The sequence below is a fragment of the Aquarana catesbeiana genome, linkage group LG01 (assembly GCF_042186555.1).
Source record: "Aquarana catesbeiana isolate 2022-GZ linkage group LG01, ASM4218655v1, whole genome shotgun sequence".
Taxonomy (NCBI): Eukaryota; Metazoa; Chordata; class Amphibia; order Anura; family Ranidae; genus Aquarana; species Aquarana catesbeiana.
Genome location: NC_133324.1, coordinates 146,081,267 through 146,100,100, shown reverse-complemented (window position 1 = coordinate 146,100,100; position 18,834 = coordinate 146,081,267). Strand labels below are relative to the sequence as shown.

At 44.6% G+C, this 18,834-nt stretch overlaps 1 protein-coding gene across 1 annotated transcript in view; it reads left to right on the top strand.

Moving 5' to 3' along the window:
• LOC141124145 (avidin-like) overlaps positions 1-16,435 on the top strand; it is a 28,835-nt gene extending 12,400 nt beyond the window's left edge. The window contains exons 2-4 of the mRNA XM_073612252.1: positions 5,328-5,535; positions 10,672-10,792; positions 15,666-16,435. Of these exons, the coding sequence (XP_073468353.1) occupies positions 5,328-5,535; positions 10,672-10,792; positions 15,666-15,762 (426 nt within the window). The 3' untranslated portion in view covers positions 15,763-16,435. The remainder of the gene's footprint in view (positions 1-5,327; positions 5,536-10,671; positions 10,793-15,665) is intronic.
• The last annotated feature ends 2,399 nt before the right edge of the window (positions 16,436-18,834 follow it).

Below are 18,834 nucleotides of genomic sequence, written 5' to 3'. Positions count from 1 at the left end.
CCCTGTAGTGGTACTTCCTGAAAAGGACCTGCCATGCGTCCCAGTGAAAACTCTTTCCCTAATTTTTCCGTAACCACCGTTGAATGCAGCAAGGCCGACCGCAGATTCTTGGCCTCTGGCGGCACCGCCGCCAGAGAACAAGGATTATGAAAACCATTCCTAAAACCTGCTTCCAACGTGGCGGCTGCTGCCCGGTCAGGGTATCTATTGAGGAAAGGAAGCATCCTTTCCACCCGCACCGGAGTCCTCCCTCTTACCCGGAGTATCTCCGGCACGACCTTTTCCTTTCTTGAAACATTTTGCCAATGCATATACCTCACTCCTAGCCGCGTCTGCCAGTCTAACTGAATCTGCCTTTTTGCCCGTTGTCTTCACCTGATCCCCCGAAGTCGTAGCCACTGCTGACGTACTGGGGGACCCCCCAACAGCTGCAACAGGCGCCAAAGGCGGAACCGCTAAGTCGCCCGTAATTGGTGGGGCGGCCCCCATCTGCGGGGAAGTCCTTTCTGTTGTCCGTGCAATAGCCGGACCACTACCTGACCCAGATTCCACTCGTGCTACCAGCTCTTTAAGGCCCGTTAACAACCCCTGTAAACCCTCATTCCTTATCTGTGGCACCACTGCAGGCGGTGGAGCTGACCCGTTCTCAGCCCCCCCGACCTGGCTGCACCCCCCGACCCTGAACGTCCCCTTTGCTCATTCCGCCCCAACAAGTTATGCAGTAAAATGGTAACAGGATTTGAAGCATCGCACTCACCGGGCTGCCCTGGACTGTACCCAACAGCCGCCACTCCTGGAACCACCGTTGCCTGATGTCCTTGGTCATCACCTCCGTCAGACCCGGACAGCTCTCCTTCCGACCGATCGTCGCTGTGTTCCATCCTGCTGACCTCCTGTTGCACCCCAGCTGCGGTCGCAGTGGTTGCCGAGGGCCTGCGGTGCTGTGCACGACCACCTCTCTCTAGATTACCGCCAGACCCGTTGGATGCCCCTGGTGATGGACTCCTGCGCCTACCATTTTGCGGGGTGCGTGTTGACCGTCCGGTACCTCCACTCCCACTGGCTCTGGTGACCCTGGCTGACCGTCTCCCGCCTCGCGGTGGACTACTGGCCGTCTCATTCGCCTGGACCGCTGCATCCCTAGCTGCGGTGCGTTCCTGTGCGTCCCGACCCCTCCGCCCTTCTCTTGCAGACCCCTTGGGCTGTTCGACGCATCTACGCCGTGCCGGGGGGGAAGAGCCACATGTATTGCTGGGCACCCTTCCCCCCAGTCACACCGCCCTTGCGCCGAGTCCCCCGGACATCTCCTCTGCCTTCCCTCAGCTGTCCCTGCATGCCGGGTGTCTGTGTGTCTCTCCCAGGTGTCACACGCTGATCAGAGTGGGACGTCCCTAGCCCTGACTCAGGGCTGTATCTCTCAGGCGGCCAGGAGCGCTGCGCGCGAGGTGTAGCCGCCCCCCCCCCCGCTCACCGCTGCACTGCCATCCACAATCATCCTAAGCTGCTGCTGCAGCCAGTCCGCGCCGTTAGCGGCAACCGCCGCTCTCATCTGCTCTGAAAACCCCTCCATCGCCGCCATTGTATGCTGAAGCTGGAGAAAATGAAGAGCGGTGAGGTGCTGTGTCCAATCTCTTCCTCCACCGCTCTTCGACTGACGTCACTTCCCCTTCACACACATCTTCTCACTCTTCTCTAGCAGCCCCTCCCCTACCCTAAAAGGGGAAATCTCCTCTTCTTAAATGCCAAATGTGCTGTCCAGCACTGTCATGCCGTCCCTGTGTCCACTTAGCTCCGTGACTCTCTTTCCGGGAGAGTTCTGTCCTCACAGGAAATTAGTGAATATCTCCCCGATAGGGACACAGTGAAAAATTGAAGAGGTTCTAATACTTCTTCATTATCCAAAACAAAAGAAAAGCTCAGAGGTAAGTGAAGTCTCCATACCTATTTTAGCATGCAGATAAAGACAGAGGCAGCAACTGGAAATCCTTTACAGAACTTGGAAGTTTGTATTGATAGTATTTTGTGACTTTTTGACAGTACAGTACTTTAAATTGCCCAAGTTTGATGTATGGACCAAAAAATGTATAGCATTATAAAAGTGTATACCTCTGTATCTGCCTACAGTTACGCTGCCATCTATGCGGATATCTCTTAAAGGAGAAGTATGGAATTATATAAAAAGCAAGCATCTATACTAACCACCATGCTGCAATTTCAGTCTGATGTTGCAGCTGTCCCCCGCTGCCTCTGAGTGATCACACAATCTTTGAACGCTTAGTTCTAGGTTAGCTCTGAGCGGAGAGCAATGACTGCCAGTCATTACTCTTTATTCTGCTCCTTCAGCGCTCACTGGTACACCAGACAGGAGATGGGGCAGGTACACAATATGTTTTCTTTAGAAAGCAGCTACAGCCTGAGTAGACAAGCCTCTCCCCTGCCACAATGCTGCAGAGTGTGGACGCAGTGATTTCTCTGAAGCGGTCTGACATGACCCTGCTGAGTCAGATCTATAGCTCTGCAATCAGCAAAACTCATCTCACTAGGAGGGGGGGGGGGTTGAGCACTGCATAGAGACCACTGCTTCCACATATACAGAAATTCTCTCAATGTTTTTTTATATTATATTTTTTCAGCTTTCTTTTTTTCTTTTTTTGGAGGGTGGGTGGCTCCTAGAAAAGTAAGGAGTAGAGTAGGGAAGGGACAAACCCCTGTCTCCTTATTTTGTGGTGTTTGTGTCCAATTGAGGATATTTCCGTTCATGTTCAATAATAAGTTAGAGGAAATTTGCCAGTGAAGGGAACTCCCCTTTTAGGCCCCATTCACACTTGTGTGACCCGAAAGTCATGCAACTTTGACGCGCCTTGGAGCAATGCCATTGCATAGTTGCCAACAGTCCCGATTTTCCTGGGACAATCCCGAATTTGGGACCCTCGTCCCGATTTAAGCTTGTCCCGATAATTTTCCCGGGGTTTTGAGTTTGTCCCGAGAAAATCAGGAATGTTTTTGCTAAAAAACGGCAGCGGCTATACAAACATGGCCGCCGCCGCCACCATGAGTGTTATTTCCTCTTGTGTTCAGTGCAGAGGAGAGGGGCAGCCAATCGCCTTCTCTCTTCAGTGTGCCTATTGGCTGCAGGGATTGGCGGCCCCTCCCCGCTGTTCACTGAACACAAGGATGTAATCATCTGCCTCCACCATCGCCGCCGCCCCTCCGCCCCATGTGTCAGCTGCACAGAGAGATCCCGGGTGTCTTTTGGATGAGTTACAGGGAGAGATGGAGCTGGGTTCTGTTAGACCAGGCTCCGCTGGGGACTCCTGATGTAAGGGGGGGTCCGCTGGGGACTCCTGATGTGAGGTGGGGTCCGCTGGGGACTCCTGATCTAAGGGGGGTCCGCTGGGGCCTCCTGATGTGAGGGGGCTCCCCTGGGGACTCCTGATGTGAGGGGGGCTCCGCTGGGGACTCCTGGTGTGAGGGGGGGCTCCGCTGGGGACTCCTGATGTGAGGGGGGTCCGCTGGGGACTCCTGGGGTGAGGGGGGCTCCGCTGGGGACTCCTGATGTAAGGGGGCTCTGCTGGGGACACCTGATGTGAGGGGGGCTCCGCTGGGGACACCTGATGTGAGGGGGGCTCCGCTGGGGACAACTGATGTGAGGGGGGCTCCGCTGGGGACACTGAGGGGGGGCTCCGCTGGGGACACCTGATGTAAGTGGGGGCTCTGCTAGGACACCTGATGCAAGGGCGGACTCTGCTGGGGCACCTGATGCAAGGAAGGACTCTGCTGGTGGCAGGCGAAGTGGCAGGTAACACGCTCAGGGATCCCACTGATTCGGCATTATGGTGAGTTGAATGATTTCATTTTATATTACAATGTAGTAATAGAAATAATGCACTTTAATCATCCTGATACCATAACAACCATGGTGCCGGGATGATTGAAGTGCTAACACCAGGTGTTTGGAGTATCTTTATCTGCTGATTGTTAAACTTTCTAGAATACACATATTTCCATTGTTGTGTAGGATCTGGGGCTGCTGTCCCTCCATCCCTCTCCCCCCCTTTCCTTCTCCATCCCTCATTCATCTCAGACTCTAACCACACCCCCTTTGAGCCACGCCCATTTTAGACACGCCCACTATTTGGCACATTTCCACTTTTCCCCTATGCCACGCCCACAAACGCATGCCCCGCCCCCTAATTATAACAAGACTCCGCCTACAGCCAAAAAAGTGTCCCTTTTTTCACAACGTTGGCAACTATGCCATTGTAATCTTGAGGTCTATGGACCTCAAGTCGCCTCAAAGTCAGACCAAAGGGACTAGAACTAGAAGTTGCACAGATATGAATGCTACTCATTGGAAATCATGGGGTACAACTTGTCATGCGACTTTGCAGTCCCAAATTGCAGGACAAGTTGCACAAATGTGAATGGGGCCTTAGCCAGTTGTTTACAGAACAGGTGTCCTCATTAACGTATTTTCCTTTTAAGCTTAACTCCAGCTTTTGCTACTTTTGCTATCAAGCTGGCCCAAACAAACGATGTCCCTCACTAAGATGTGAGGCCGCTAGATGTGCGGTAACAAAGCTTCCTCTGATTGGCTGAGTCAGAGAGGCAAACTGATAATGTCACAACCTCTGACTCTGAAGCTTTGTATTCATTGCTAGAATACCTCACTTTCTCTGATTGACTGAGCGCCGATCAGATAGACGCTATTGTGTTCTGGGTATGAGACAGGAAGTCTCGTTTGGAACCTGGAACACAGTGCGGTATGCTGTATGTAGCCTCAGCCACATACAGTTTATACTGCACATCCAGTGGCCTCACATGTTAGTGAGGGACATAGTTTGTTTGGGCCAGCTTGGCCCAAAAGGACTATGTAAAGTGTAGCAAAAGTTGGCGTTTAGCTTTAAGGTGGTTAAAACTAAACCCTAACATATACCCAGTGAAGTGATTGGCCTCAGATGTTACCCAGAGATAAAACAAATCCTCCTACATAAGTTGATAAGTTGTGCCTGTTTATCTACAATCTTCTCTGCTCAACATCCATTCAAAATGCTGAATTTATAAAACTTGTTTGAGAGCTCAGAAAAAAGTTACACTCTGCAGAGCTCAGTGAGGAGAGCTCTGTGAGCTGATTGGAGGGAAGAGACCCCCCCCACCCCCACACAGCTCACAGGAACAGAACTGAGGCTGTCAATCAGCTGGAGCTCCCACCGCTGTCACCTTTCGAAGTTTTACCTAGAACCTTGTTTCTATTGCTATAATTTTTGTGGACAGGTGCAGTCTGATTCTGAATACCACAAATGATTTACTCCCTCTTTCTTCTTTAGGTTAGACGGTGCAACCTGGCTGGTCAGTGGAAGAATGATCTTGGCTCTAAAATGACCATTTATACCTTTAAAGATGGAACATTTTCAGGCAGATATCTGACAACTGTATCTTCCACTAATACAACAATTGTGAAATCGCCTCTAATTGGATATCAACAACTGACTGATCTTCCATCATTCGGATTTACAGTGAAGTGGCTTTTTATCAGTAAGTTTTATTTCCTTTATGTTATTTTGTTAAAGAAGAGCTGCACTGGGTTGTAAAAAAATTATATGTGAGCAACTATTATTATTATTATTATTCACGATTTATATAGCGCCAACAGTTTACACAGCGCTATAGCTCTTGACTTGCAAGGAACGGGTATTTACCAGTCCATGGAGTCCAGCAGATTATTCTTCCCTGGGATTTTCTCCTTGGGTGATGATCTGCTTGAGGTTGATCATATACAGTCAGGTCCATAAATATTGGGACATCAACACAATTCCAATCTTTTTGGCTCTATACACCACCACAATGGATTTGAAATGAAACAAACAAGATGTGCTTTAACTGCAGACTTTAAGCTTTAATTTGAGGGTATTTACATCCAAATCCAATATACAGTTTGTATATGTGCCTCCCACTTTTTAAGGGACCAAAAGTAATGGTATAGCTTAACAATCATCCATCAAACTTTCACTTTTTAATACTTGGTTGCAAATCCTTTGCAGTCAATTACAGCCTGAAGTCTGGAACGCACAGACATCACCAGATGCTGGGTTTCATCTCTGGTGATGCTCTGCCAGGCCTCTACTGCAACGGTCATCAGTTCCTGCTTGTTCTTGGGGCATTTTCCCTTCAGGTTTGTCTTCAGCAAGTGAAATGCATGCTTATTTGGATTCAGGTCAGGTGATCGACTTGGCCATTGCATAACATTCCACTTCTTTCCCTTAAAAAACTCTTTGGTTGCTTTTGCAGCTTCGGGTCATTGTCCATCTGCACCGTGAAGTGCCGTCCAATGAGTTCTGAAGCATTTTGCTGAATATGAGCAGATAATATTGCCCGAAACATTTCAGAATTCATCCTGCTGCTTTTGTCAGCAGTCACATCATCAGTAAATACAAGAGAACCAGTTCCATTGGCAGCCATACATGCCCACGCCATGACACTACCACCAACATGCTTCACTGATGAGGTGGTATGCTTTGGATCATGAGCAGTTCCTTTCCTTCTCCATACTCTTCTCTTCCCATCACTCTGGTACAAGTTGATTTTGATCTCATCTGTCCATAGGATGTTGTTCCAGAACTGTGAAGGCTTTTTTAGATGTTGTTTGGCAAACTCTAATCTGGCCTTCCTGTTCTTGAGGCTCACCAATGGTTTACATCTTGTGGTGAACCCTCTCTATTCACTCTGGTGAAGTCTTCTCTTGATTGCTGACTTTGACACACATACACCTACCTCCTGGAGAGTGTTCTTGATCTGGCCAACTGTTGTGAAGGGTGTTTTCTTTACCAGGGAAAGAATTCTTCGGTCATCCACCACAGTTGTTTTCCGTGGTCTTTCGGGTCTTTTGGTGTTGCTGAGCTCACCGGTGCATTTTTCTTTTTAAGGATGTTCCAAACAGTTCATTTGGCTACACCTAATGTTTTTGCTATCTCTCTGATGGGTTTGTTTTGTTTTTTCAGCCTAATGATCGCTTGCTTCACTGATAGTGACAGCTCTTTGGACCTCATATTGAGAGTTGACAGCAACAGATTCCAAATGCAAATAGCACACTTGAAATGAACTCTGTACCTTTTATCTGCTCCTTGTAAGTGGGATAATGAGGGAATAACACACACCTGGCCATGGAACAGCTGAGCAGCCAATTGTCCCATTACTTTTGGTTCCTTAAAAAGTGGGAGTCACATATACAAACTGTTGTAATTCCTACACCGTTCACCTGATTTGGATGTAAATACCCTCAAATTAAAGCTGAAAGTCTGCAGTTAAAGCACATCTTGTTTGTTTCATTTCAAATCCACTGTGATGGTGTATAGAGCCAAAAAGATTAGAATTGTGTCGATGTCACAGTATTTCTGGACCTGACTGTATACTTAAAGCTGAGATCCGGAATAAGCAAACATTATTTGAATTCAAGAATCATGTGTATTCTTACTTGAGTCTGGGAGTGCTTTATGCATTTCTTCTGTGAATGTGCAGTAACCTGGTGTGAAACTTTTCCTCTATGCAGGAGCTTCCTGTAATACAAACCAGATACTGCTGCTCTCTCAATGCAGGGAGATTGCTCAGCATCCAGCCCTTCCCGTAGCTTTCTGCAGGTAGTCTGTAATGGGTAGGGCTTTTTTGGCCCCCACTACAACTCTGCTCTCTGCATGAGCTATGTGACTGTGTGTTGTACAGTGATGATGTTGATACTACTATTACAAGGTTATAACTGGGTTTGCATTTGGTACCCACTCCAAAGACACGCTAGTAGGTTAATTGTCTCCTGTCTACATTTGCCCTACTATGTGTATATATGTGAGTATAGGGACCTTAGATTCTAAGCTCTTTAAGTTAAATGACTTGTGGCAATTGAAGAATATATTTAAATGAAAATTGTTGTGTCTGGGTGGACTGTTAGTGGTTCCTCACTGTTGTCACGTACAGTGCAGGGTAGTAACCTGCATGTGACCGCGGCTAAGATCATTATAGAGAGGCGACTGCACTGGACTAATTGCGTGGATGAAGGAAGCCTTCAGGACTAGACATGTGCAATTAGTTTCAGTCCGAATCTCCGAATGACAATAGTAACACATTTTGTTGAAATTAGTTTAATTTTGTTTATTAATTTTCTTACAAATTCCAATTTTTCGGAATGATTTGAATTTGGATAGAAGAATAGCTGGTTGTTAGCTGGTTGTTAAGGAGTGGGCTGGGAAGCCGGCCGCCACCTCCTTAAGCACTTCAGCCCCGGAAGAATTTACCCCCTTCCTGACCAGAGCGTTTTTTGCGATTCGGCACTGCGTCGCTTTAACTGACAATTGCGCGGTCGTGCATCGCTGTACCCAAACAAAATTTACGTCCTTTTTTTCCCACAAATAGAGCTTTCTTTTGGTGGTATTTGATCACCTCTGCGGCTTTTATTTTTTGCACTATAAACAAAAAAAGAGCAACAATTTTGAAAAAAACACAATATTTTGTACTTTTTGCTATAATAAATATCCCCATTTTTTTTAAAAAAAAAGCAAATTTTTTCTCAGTTTAGGCCAATGTGTATACGTATTCTTCTACATATTTTTGGTAAAATAATCGCAATAAGCGTATATTGATTGGTTTGCGCAAAAGTTATAGCTTCTACAAAATAGGGGATAGATTTATAGCATTTTATTATTATTTTTTTTTTTACTAGTAATGGCGGTGATCTGCGATTTTTATTGAGACTGCGACATTATGGCGTACACATCAGACAATTTTGACACACGTTTGGAACCATTGGCATTAATTGGTATTAATACAGCGATTAAAAATGCATTGATTACTGTAAAAATGTCACTGGCAGTGAAGGGGTTAACACTAGGGGCGGTTAAGGGGTTAACTATGTTCCCTGGGAGGTGATTCTAACTGAAGGGGGAGGGGACTAACTAGAGGAAGTGACAGATCGTGGTTCCTAGCTATTAGGAACACACGATCTGTCACTCCTCTCAGAAGAGAACAGGGAAGTGTGTGTTTACATGCACTCGTCCCTGTTCTGTGTCTCCTGCTCACGATCGCTCGTGGCCGGCGGTCATCACGACCGTCTGCCACAAAAATTGGCACCCCCGCTCGCGCCTGCTTTCCGGACCCCGCAAGCCAACGTACAGCTATGTGGTTTCGCGCAGGGGAGCCAACCTGCCGCAGTACAACTGAGGTGGCTGGTCCGGAAGCGGTTAAAGTGATACTAAAGTCTTGTTTTTTTTTTTTTTTATTAACAAATAACAAAACATGCTATACTTACCTGCTGTGTGCAGTAAGTTTTGCAGCAAGCAACCCAGATCCTCCTCTTCTCTGGTCCCTCGCCAGCGTTCCTGGCCCCTCCCTCCTGCCTAGTGCCCCCACAGCAAGCAGCTTGTTATGGGAGTACACAAGCCGAGCCACTCCTCTGTGTGTCCATTCAGATACAGAGCTGCTGCTCAGCCCTGCCCCTTCTCTTTCCTCATTGGCTCACTGATTTTGATTGACAGCAGCGATAGCCAATGGTTCCTGCTGTGTGTCTGTGCCAATTCAGGAGGGACAGCCGAGTCTCTCGTGCAACATAGCTGGATCAAGATGGGGCTCAGGTAAGTATTAGGGGGCTGCTGCACACAGAATGCATTACGGTAAAAAAAACTTCTGCCTTTAGAACCACTTTAACAACCGATGATTCATCAGCTGTCAGCAGGTTTCCCTGGGGTCTGGTATGGATTTTAAGGGGAACCACGACAAAAAAAAAAAATTGTTGATAGGGAAAAGGATCTCTTTCTCACAAACCTGTCCAGGTGGTTGTGGGGATCTGTGGGCAGGGGGCTTATCGGAATCTGGAAGCCCCCTTTAGCAAGGGGGCACCCCAGATTTACAAAATCAGGTAGCTGATATGGCAGTCCTGAACTCTGATATGGCAGTCCGATGCCTGCTGTGTGTCTGTGCCAATTCAGGAGGGAGACTCCCGGACAGCCAAGTCTCTTGTGCAACATAGCTGGATCAAGATGGGGCTCAAGTAAGTATTAGGGGGGCTGCTGCACACAGAATGCATTACGATAAAAAAAACTTCTGCCTTCAGAACCACTTTAACAACCGATGATTCATCAGCTGTCAGCAGGTTTCCCTTATGTTTACCCGTCATTCGGCTGAGTTCCTGGACAAGAACAGTTGTGTTAACAGGGCAGCGTTTTTTATCCATTTGGGTCGACGTTCTTATGTTTTTCCTTATAAAGGACTTGTCAAACACTGGTGTGTTTTTATTAACTCTTTGAGTACTTTTTGGTGAATGAGTAATGGTACTATGTATAAGGGGTGCTCCCCCCCCCCCCAAGACACCTTGTTCCCATGTTGTTAGGGAAAAGGGTCTCTTTCCCACAATCCTGGCCTGGTGGTTGTGGGGGTCTGTGGGCAGGGGGCTTATCGGAATCTGGAAGCCCCCTTTAACAAGGGGACCCCCCAGATCCACAAAATCAGGTAGCTGATATGGCAGTCCTGAACTGTACAATAACATGTCAGTCTAGGTGAATGCTCCTCATGATGTGAACTGTTGAACACAGAAAGCCAGAATTAATGCTGGCTGGTAATCCACTCTCACACATTTCCACATTACTTCTTCTTTTTTTTTTTTTTTTTAATCACAAGTCTGTTCCTTTACAGATTCTATTACAGTGTTCACAGGACAGTGTTTCTTGAATACGTCTGGGCAGCGAGTTCTTCAAACCTCCTGGCTTTTGAGATCAGAGACTCAGGATCCTCAGAATAACTGGTCGCAAACAAGGTATGGAGGCACGCTAATTTAGCATTTTTTTTAAACGGCGTGCATAGCACACCGCTGCAAAATGTGGGCGTGGCTTAAAGGGGTGTGATTTAATAGAGTCTAAGATACATAGTGCAGAATGCAGTAATGTTAACTAGGGAATGTACAGTGCAGAGTGTATGGTGGTGGGTAGTATGTGCAGGAGAAGAGCACAGTAAATATGGTGGTGGGTAGTACAGTCAGGTCCATAAATATTGGGACATCAACACAATTCTAATCTTTTTGGCTCTATATACCACCACAATGGATTTGAAATGAAACGAACAAGATGTGCTTTAACTACAGACTTTCAGCTTTAATTTGAAGGTATTTACATCCAAATCAGGTGAACGGTGCAGGAATTACAACAGTTTGTATATGTGCCTCCCACTTTTTAAGGGACCAAAAGTAATGGTACAGATTAACAATCATCCATCAAACTTTCACTTTTTAATACTGGGTTGCAAATCCTTTGCAGTCATTACAGCCTGAAGTCTGGAACATATAGACATCACCAGACGCTGGGTTTCATCCCTGGTAATGCTCTGCCAGGCCTCTACTACAACTGTCTTCAGTTCCTGCTTGTTCTTGGGGCATTTTCCCTTCAGTTTTGTCTTCAGCAAGTGAAATGCATGCTCAATCGGATTCAGGTCAGGTGATTGATTTGGTCATTGCATAACATGCCACTTCTTTCCCTTAAAAAACTCTTTGGTTGCTTTCGCAGTATGCTTCGGGTCATTCTCCATCTGCACTGTAAAGCGCCGTACAATGAGTTCTGAAGCATTTTGCTGAATATGAGCAGATAATATTGCCCAAAACACCTCAGAATTCATCCTGCTGCTTTTGTCAGCAGTCACATCATCAATAAATACAAGAGAACCAGTTCCATTGGCAGCCATACATGCCTACGCCATGACACTACCACCATCGTGCTTCACTGATGAGGTGGTATGCTTTGGATCATGAGCAGTTCCTTTCCTTCTCCATACTCTTCTCCTCCCATCACTCTGGTACAAGTTTATCTTGGTCTCATCTGTCCATAGGATGTTGTTCCAGAACTGTGAAGGCTTTTTTAGATGTTGTTTGGCAAACTCTAATCTGGCCCTCCTGTTTTGAGGCTCACCAATGGTTTACATTTTGTGGTGAACTCTCTCTATTCACTCTGGTGAAGTCTTCACTTGATTGTTGACTTTGACACACATACACCTACCTCCTGGAGAGTGTTCTTGATCTGGCCAACTGTTGTGAAGGGTGTTTTCTTCACCAGGGAAAGAATTCTTCGGTCATCCACCACAGTTGCTTTCCATGGTCTTCCGGGTCTTTTAGTGTTGCTGAGCTCACTGTGTGTTCTTTCTTTCTAAGGATGTTCCAAACAGTTGATTTGGCCACACCTAATGTTTTTGCTATCTCTCTGATGGGTTTGTTTTGTTTTTTTCAGCCTAATGATGGCTTGCTTCACTGATAGTGACAGATCTTTGGATCTCATATTGTGAGTTGACAGCAACAGATTCCAATGCAAATAGCACACTAATCCATTGTGGTGGTGTATCGAGCCAAAAAGATTAGAATTGTGTCGATGTCCCAATATTTATGGACCTGACTGTATGTGCAGAAGAGGAGTAAGGAGTGTATGGAGGTGGGTAGTATGTGGCTTTTTAAATGTTATTTTGCAGAAAAGTTTTATCCCTATTGTGGGGTCACAGTATTTGTACATTGAAATCATATCCCCTCTCAAGCGTCTCTTCTCCAGAGAGAATAAGTTCAGTGCTTGTGATCTTTCCTCATAACTAAGATCCTCCAGTCCCTTCACTAGCTTTGTTGCCCTTTTCTGTACTCGCTCCATTTCCAGCACATCCTCCCTGAGGACTCGAGCCCAGAACTGGGCGGCATACTCCAGCTGCTGCCGGACCAGAGTCTTGTAGAGTGGGAGCATTATCATTTTATCTCTGGAGTTAATTCCCTTTTAAATACATGCCAATATTCTATTGACTTTGCTTGCATCAGCTTGGCATTGCATACCGTTGCTGAGCCTGTCATCTACTAGGACCCCCAGGTTCTTTTCCATCCTAGATTCCCCCAGAGGTTCTCCACCTAGTGAGTAGATTGCATTCATATTTTTACCACCTAAATGCATTATTTTACATTTTTCCACATTAAACCTCATTTGCCATGTAGTTGCCCACCCTATTAATTTGTTCAGATCTTCTTGCAAGGTTTCCACATCCTGCAGAAAAGCTATTGCCCTGCTTAGCTTAGTAGCATCCACAAATACTGAACTGTTTATGCCATCCTCCAGGTCATTTATGAATAAATGAAATAGGTTTGGTCCCAGGACAGAACCCTAAGGGACCCCACTTTCCACATTGGACCATTCCGAGTACTCCTCATTTATCACTACCCTCTGAACTCGCCCCTGTAGCCAGTTTTCAATCCAGGTACTCACCCTTTGGTCCATGCTGACAGACCTTAGCTTGTATAGTAAATGTTTGTGGTGAACTGTATCAAATGCCTTTGCAAAATCCAGATACACTACATCTATGGGCCTTCCTTCATTGAGAAGGTAGCTCACCTCCTCATAGAAGGTTAGTATATTTGTTTGGCAAGAACGATTTTTCATGAGTCCATGCTGATTACTGATAATGATACTGTTTTCATTACTAAAATCTTGTATATAGTCCCTTATCATCCCTTCAAAGAGCTTGCATACTATTGATGTTAGGCTAACTGGTCTTTAGTTCCCAGGGATATATCTTGGTCCTTTTTTAAAGATTGGCGCTACATTGGCTTTTCTTCAATCAGCTGGTACCATACCAGTCAGTAGACTGTAAAAATTAGGAACAACGGTCTGACGGTTCCTTAAGGACTGCGAGCCATCAGGTGCAAGCCATCTGGTCCCGGTGACTTACAGGCAGTCCCCAACTTACGAACACCCGACTTATGAATGACTCCTATTTACAAACGGCCTCAATCCTGGCTGCTTGTGCTCCACGCTGGTCCTGGATACCTCCGAGCAGCTATGTTGCCACATTCCACACTGTAGTACTTCATGACTGCATGGCCAGAAGAGCCTCAGAAGCCCCCGCAAAATCCACATCCCTGCACAGGCGGCCGCTGGAACATCCCACATCCCTGCACAGGCGGAAGTTACACTTACAAGCAGTGTTCCGTCTTACGAACAAATTCCACTTGCAAACAAACCTACAGTCCTTAATGTGTTCGTAATCCGGGGACTGCCTGTATTTATGTTAAGTTTTTCAAGTCTGTTTCTGATTTTATCCTCTGTTAACCATGGTGGTGCTTTCTGTGACGTCTCATGAAGATAAACATAGCAGTTTTGGTTACTGAAGTCCCCCATTTGCCTCGTGAAGACTGAGGAGAAGGATATATTCAAAACCTTCGCCATCTCACCATACTTTGTAACCAGAATCCCTTCATCATTCTTTATGGGGCCAATATGATCTGTCCTCCTTCTTTTACTATTTATGCACTTAAAGAATTTTTGGGGATTTTTCTTACGCTCCTCCTCTATGTGCCTTTCGTGTTCTATCTTAGCCACCCTGATTACATCCTTACATTTCTTATTGCATTTTTTTGTACAGTTGGAATGCTGATGACGTTTCCTCAGCCTTGTATTTTTGGAAGGCCTTCTTCTTTGCTTTTATATGAATTTTTAAGTTGACGTTAAGCCACCCAGGGCTTTTATTAGCCCTTTTAAATTTATTACCATTATAGCCGCGGGAGGGAGAGGAGGAGAAGTTGCAGTCAGCTAAAAAGTTATGCACGGAGATTGGTGCTCACAGCTGTCCCTCCCGCTGCACCGATAATCCCAGCTGTGAACCAGGGGACAATCATCCATATGTGCAGGGTGGGTCACAGTGTGCTCCCCCCCCTCAGGGGCCCATGTGCAGTGAACACCCTGCACATATGGATGATATGTCATGGTAACATGGGGTTGCACTACTGACATAAGGAATATTCAAGGTCTGGCTAACTAACCAGTTGTTTTTATTATTATTTTGTTTTAAGTGTAGTTATTTTAGTATGAACAAAGCTCTCCACATCAGTATGCATACAAAAAAAGCTTTACAAGTAACAAAGGGAACAAATAGGTTGTGTACATTAGAGCAGAAGTTAGTGTGATAGTGCACAATAGGCTACAAAAATGAATCAGCACCAGCAAATGTAGTGATAATACCCAGAAGGGCCGCTGGCCTGCCCAGTTTTCAGTTCCAAAAGCACACCGACAAACTCAGGCTCAGTCTAGGGGTGTCTTTTGAAGATTTAGTGTAGATATTGAACAAATGCAGGGAGGAAGGTTGAGGGTGCAGGATACAGAAAGGTGTGTAAATCATAGACAGTTTTTTGAAAAATCCTCTTCCAGAAGTATATTGAACCCTTAGGCTCCTTTCACACTTGTGCAACAAGTCGTTCCCCGTGATTTACAATGATAACCATTCATATATGGGCGACTTCAAGTCGTGCCAACTTCAAAGTAGTCCCTGTACTACTCTGGTCCGACTTTCATGCGGGTCTACACAGGCATTCCCTGAAACCGTGGCAAAATATATTTAAAATTGCGGCAAAATCCCGTGACTTTGAAATCGCAGTAGTGTGAAAGGGCCTTAAGTAGCAGCCTTAAAAATAATGCTGAAGTAAGAAAGTCAGTCTGAGACCCTACTTTTACCCCTACGTCTACACAAAAATGACATTTTCCTGAGTGTTGTAAGTTCGTATGGGCATGGTTCTCTCTTATTACCTACATTTGTAGGCCTTACATGTAGCAGATGTTCACATGTGAAATATAGAATTCTAATTCACAAATTAACTGCTGACTAGAAAATAATCTTTTTTTCAGAGTTGGATATAATATATTCTACCCACTGGAGAAAGAAACTGAAGGGAAGAATTATTCACCGTCTCCACCACAACTTCAAACCTTTATAAAAGTCTAAAATGCTTAAATAAGTTAAAATAAATTTTCTTTATTCACAAAATTCTTAAATTATTTGCTTTTCTGCACGCTATGACTTCTTATGCCTTACATGAACACACAGTCAAATTACAAAGATATTAAATGTACAGACTAGTGTATAATGATGAGATAGTCATTGCCAGATTAGGCCAGTGAGAGCTAAATTGGGATATAAAGCAATTGCATAGGTTTGAAGTGTAGGACTGTGAATTAGGAAACAGAATCTTGCGCTTCAATGTACATATAGAGTTGCAAATTTCACATACAACATTTTCAAAATATTATATTTGTTATGAATGTATAACTAAAAAAACTCTGAAAAGACTACATTCTTTTTAAAACCCACTTCTCAGCTCAAAATGAAACAATCTCAGTTGCAGTCTAAGTTTTCATTATGCTTTGAGAAGTACAGTATGTTTATTTTTTTTTTCAAACTGAATGTTTTTATGGACTCAAATTACCCATCTGTGCTCACCATTTTCTAATTCTAAATTTATTCTGCAAAAATATCATGACAGAAATACCAAGTGATCACCTTCTGAAAAATGTTAGTTGCCTGGCTGTGATGTAGACTCTCTGGCTTCGCTACTTTCTCAGGATGTTCAGAATGGAAAAAGTAAAGTTAGAACCCCAGATCTCTCAAACAGAATTAAAACCTGAATCAGATTTGATCAAAGTTGTTTTTGTCATTACCTTATCATTTCCACAAATGTGAGGCCAAATCAATAATTGCCCATTGTAGTGTTGCAAGCAGTATAAGGTGGAAGGGTATTCAGACTATAAAAAATAACAACAGTTGGTAAATTTGCATGCATATAAAGTTGGACATAAGACAAAAAAACCAATAAGTCAAAATAACCAATATGTGATTGTAGTGTGTATAAGTAACAGCAGGGATTTAGGGAAAACAAATGAGAATGAACACGCTTTACCCACATACACACACATATACATATATATTATGCCATTGTGAATGATGGGTTTATTTTCCTATATTGCACAAAGATTAATAATATATTTCCCTCGTACTTGTTTACATCTGTATTATTTATTGTGAGCCAGGGGACTGGGTTGGAGACAGGTACAAACCTAGTTTGATGAAAAGTCTGGGTAATACTAGGTTAGGTAGGGATCAGGTCTGGATATTGCAACTGTTTTTTCATAATTCATGAATATTGAGGGCATCCCCTGTGTTTATCCTAATACTGCTACAAACTATGATTTTCCCACTGCAGCCAGAGGTTCTGGGGGAACCCTAATTATTTCTGCTATTCGGTGAAATCCTTCAAGCGGGCAGTATCATTTTTGATTGTCCGTGACTTAATTACGGCCGATCACGTGGTGAACAGCCATGCCCAATGGATGTTCACCCTTGTCAGTGACGCGCTGTGTCTCGGGGACACACCGCCACTGACAGTGCAGAGCTGCGTGCACCCAATCACGCCCATGCCCTGTTTGAATGGGCCGACGTCATATGACGTCCGCCCAGAACGAGAGCCGCACTGCCACTCCGTCATTTGACAGTGGGCGGGCGGCAACTTGTTAAAGTTGTTTGTAACATCCTTAAAAAGAAAGAACGCACCGGTGAGCTCAGCAACACCAAAAGACCTGGAAGACCACAGAAAACAACTGTGGTAGATGACCAAAGAATTCTTTCCCTGGTGAAGAAAACAGCCTTCTCAACAGTTGGCCAGATCAAGAACACTCTCCAGGAGGTAGGTGTATGTGTGTCAAAGTCAACAATCAAGAGAAGACTTCACCAGAGTGAATACAGAGGGTTCACCACAAGATGTAAACCATTGGCGAGCCTCAAAAACAGGAAGGCCAGATTAAAGTTTGACAAACAACATCTAAAAAAGCCTTCACAGTTCTGGAACAACATCCTATGGACAGATGAGATCAAGATCAACTTGTACCAGAGTGATGGGAAGAGAAGACTATGGAGAAGGAAAGGAACTGCTCGTGATCCAAAGCATACCACCTCATCAGTGAAGCATGGTGGTGGTAGTGTCATGGTGTGGGCATGTATGGCTGCCAATGGAACTGGTTCTCTTGTATTTATTGATGATGTGACTGCTGACAAAAGCAGCAGGATGAATTCTGAAGTGTTTTGGGCAATATTATCTGTTCATATTCAGTAAAATGCTTCAGAACTCATTGGACGGTGCTTCACAGTGCAGATGGACAATGACCCGAAGCATACTGCAAAAGCAACCAAAGAGTTTTTTAAGGGAAAGAAGTGGAATGTTATGCAATGGCCAAGTCAATCACCTGACCTGAATCCGATTGAGCATGCATTTCACTTGCTGAAGACAAAACTGAAGGGAAAATGCCCTAAGAACAAGCAGGAACTGAAGCCAGTTGCAGTAGAGGCCTGGCAGAGCATCACCAGAGATGAAACCCAGCATCTGGTGATGTCTATGCATTCCAGACTTCAGGCTGTAATTGACTGCAAAGGATTTGCAACCAAGTATTAAAAAGTGAAAGTTTGATGGATGATTGTTAATCTGTCCCATTACTTTTGGTCCCTTAAAAAATGGGAGGCACATATACTAACTGTTGTAATTCCTACACCGTTCACCTGATTTGGATGTAAATACCCTCAAATTAAAGCTGAAAGTCTGCAGTTAAAGCACATCTTGTTTGTTTCATTTCAAATCCATTGTGGTGGTGTATAGAGCCAAAAAGATTAGAATTGCGTCAATGTCCCAATATTTATGGACCTGACTGTAAATAAATGACAACTAGTAAATAGTAAATGGTAAATAGATGTCCAATTCATAAGCAGAGCCAAACAATAAATATTACATTACATAATACTTATGAAAGAGAATATTGGTTTTCCCCAAACACAATTGCAGTATGTGGGCTGCTTAGTAACAGTTACTGATACTGGGTGGACAAACAGATTTTTTTTTGGCTTTTACATAAAGCAAGTTAGGTCAGTTATTTCCCTTGCATATTGGGTTACCAATATCAGGAAACAGACAAAACATAGGCATGTGCAATTCGTTTCGTTCCAAATTAGTTTTTTAACGAATTTCGACAAATT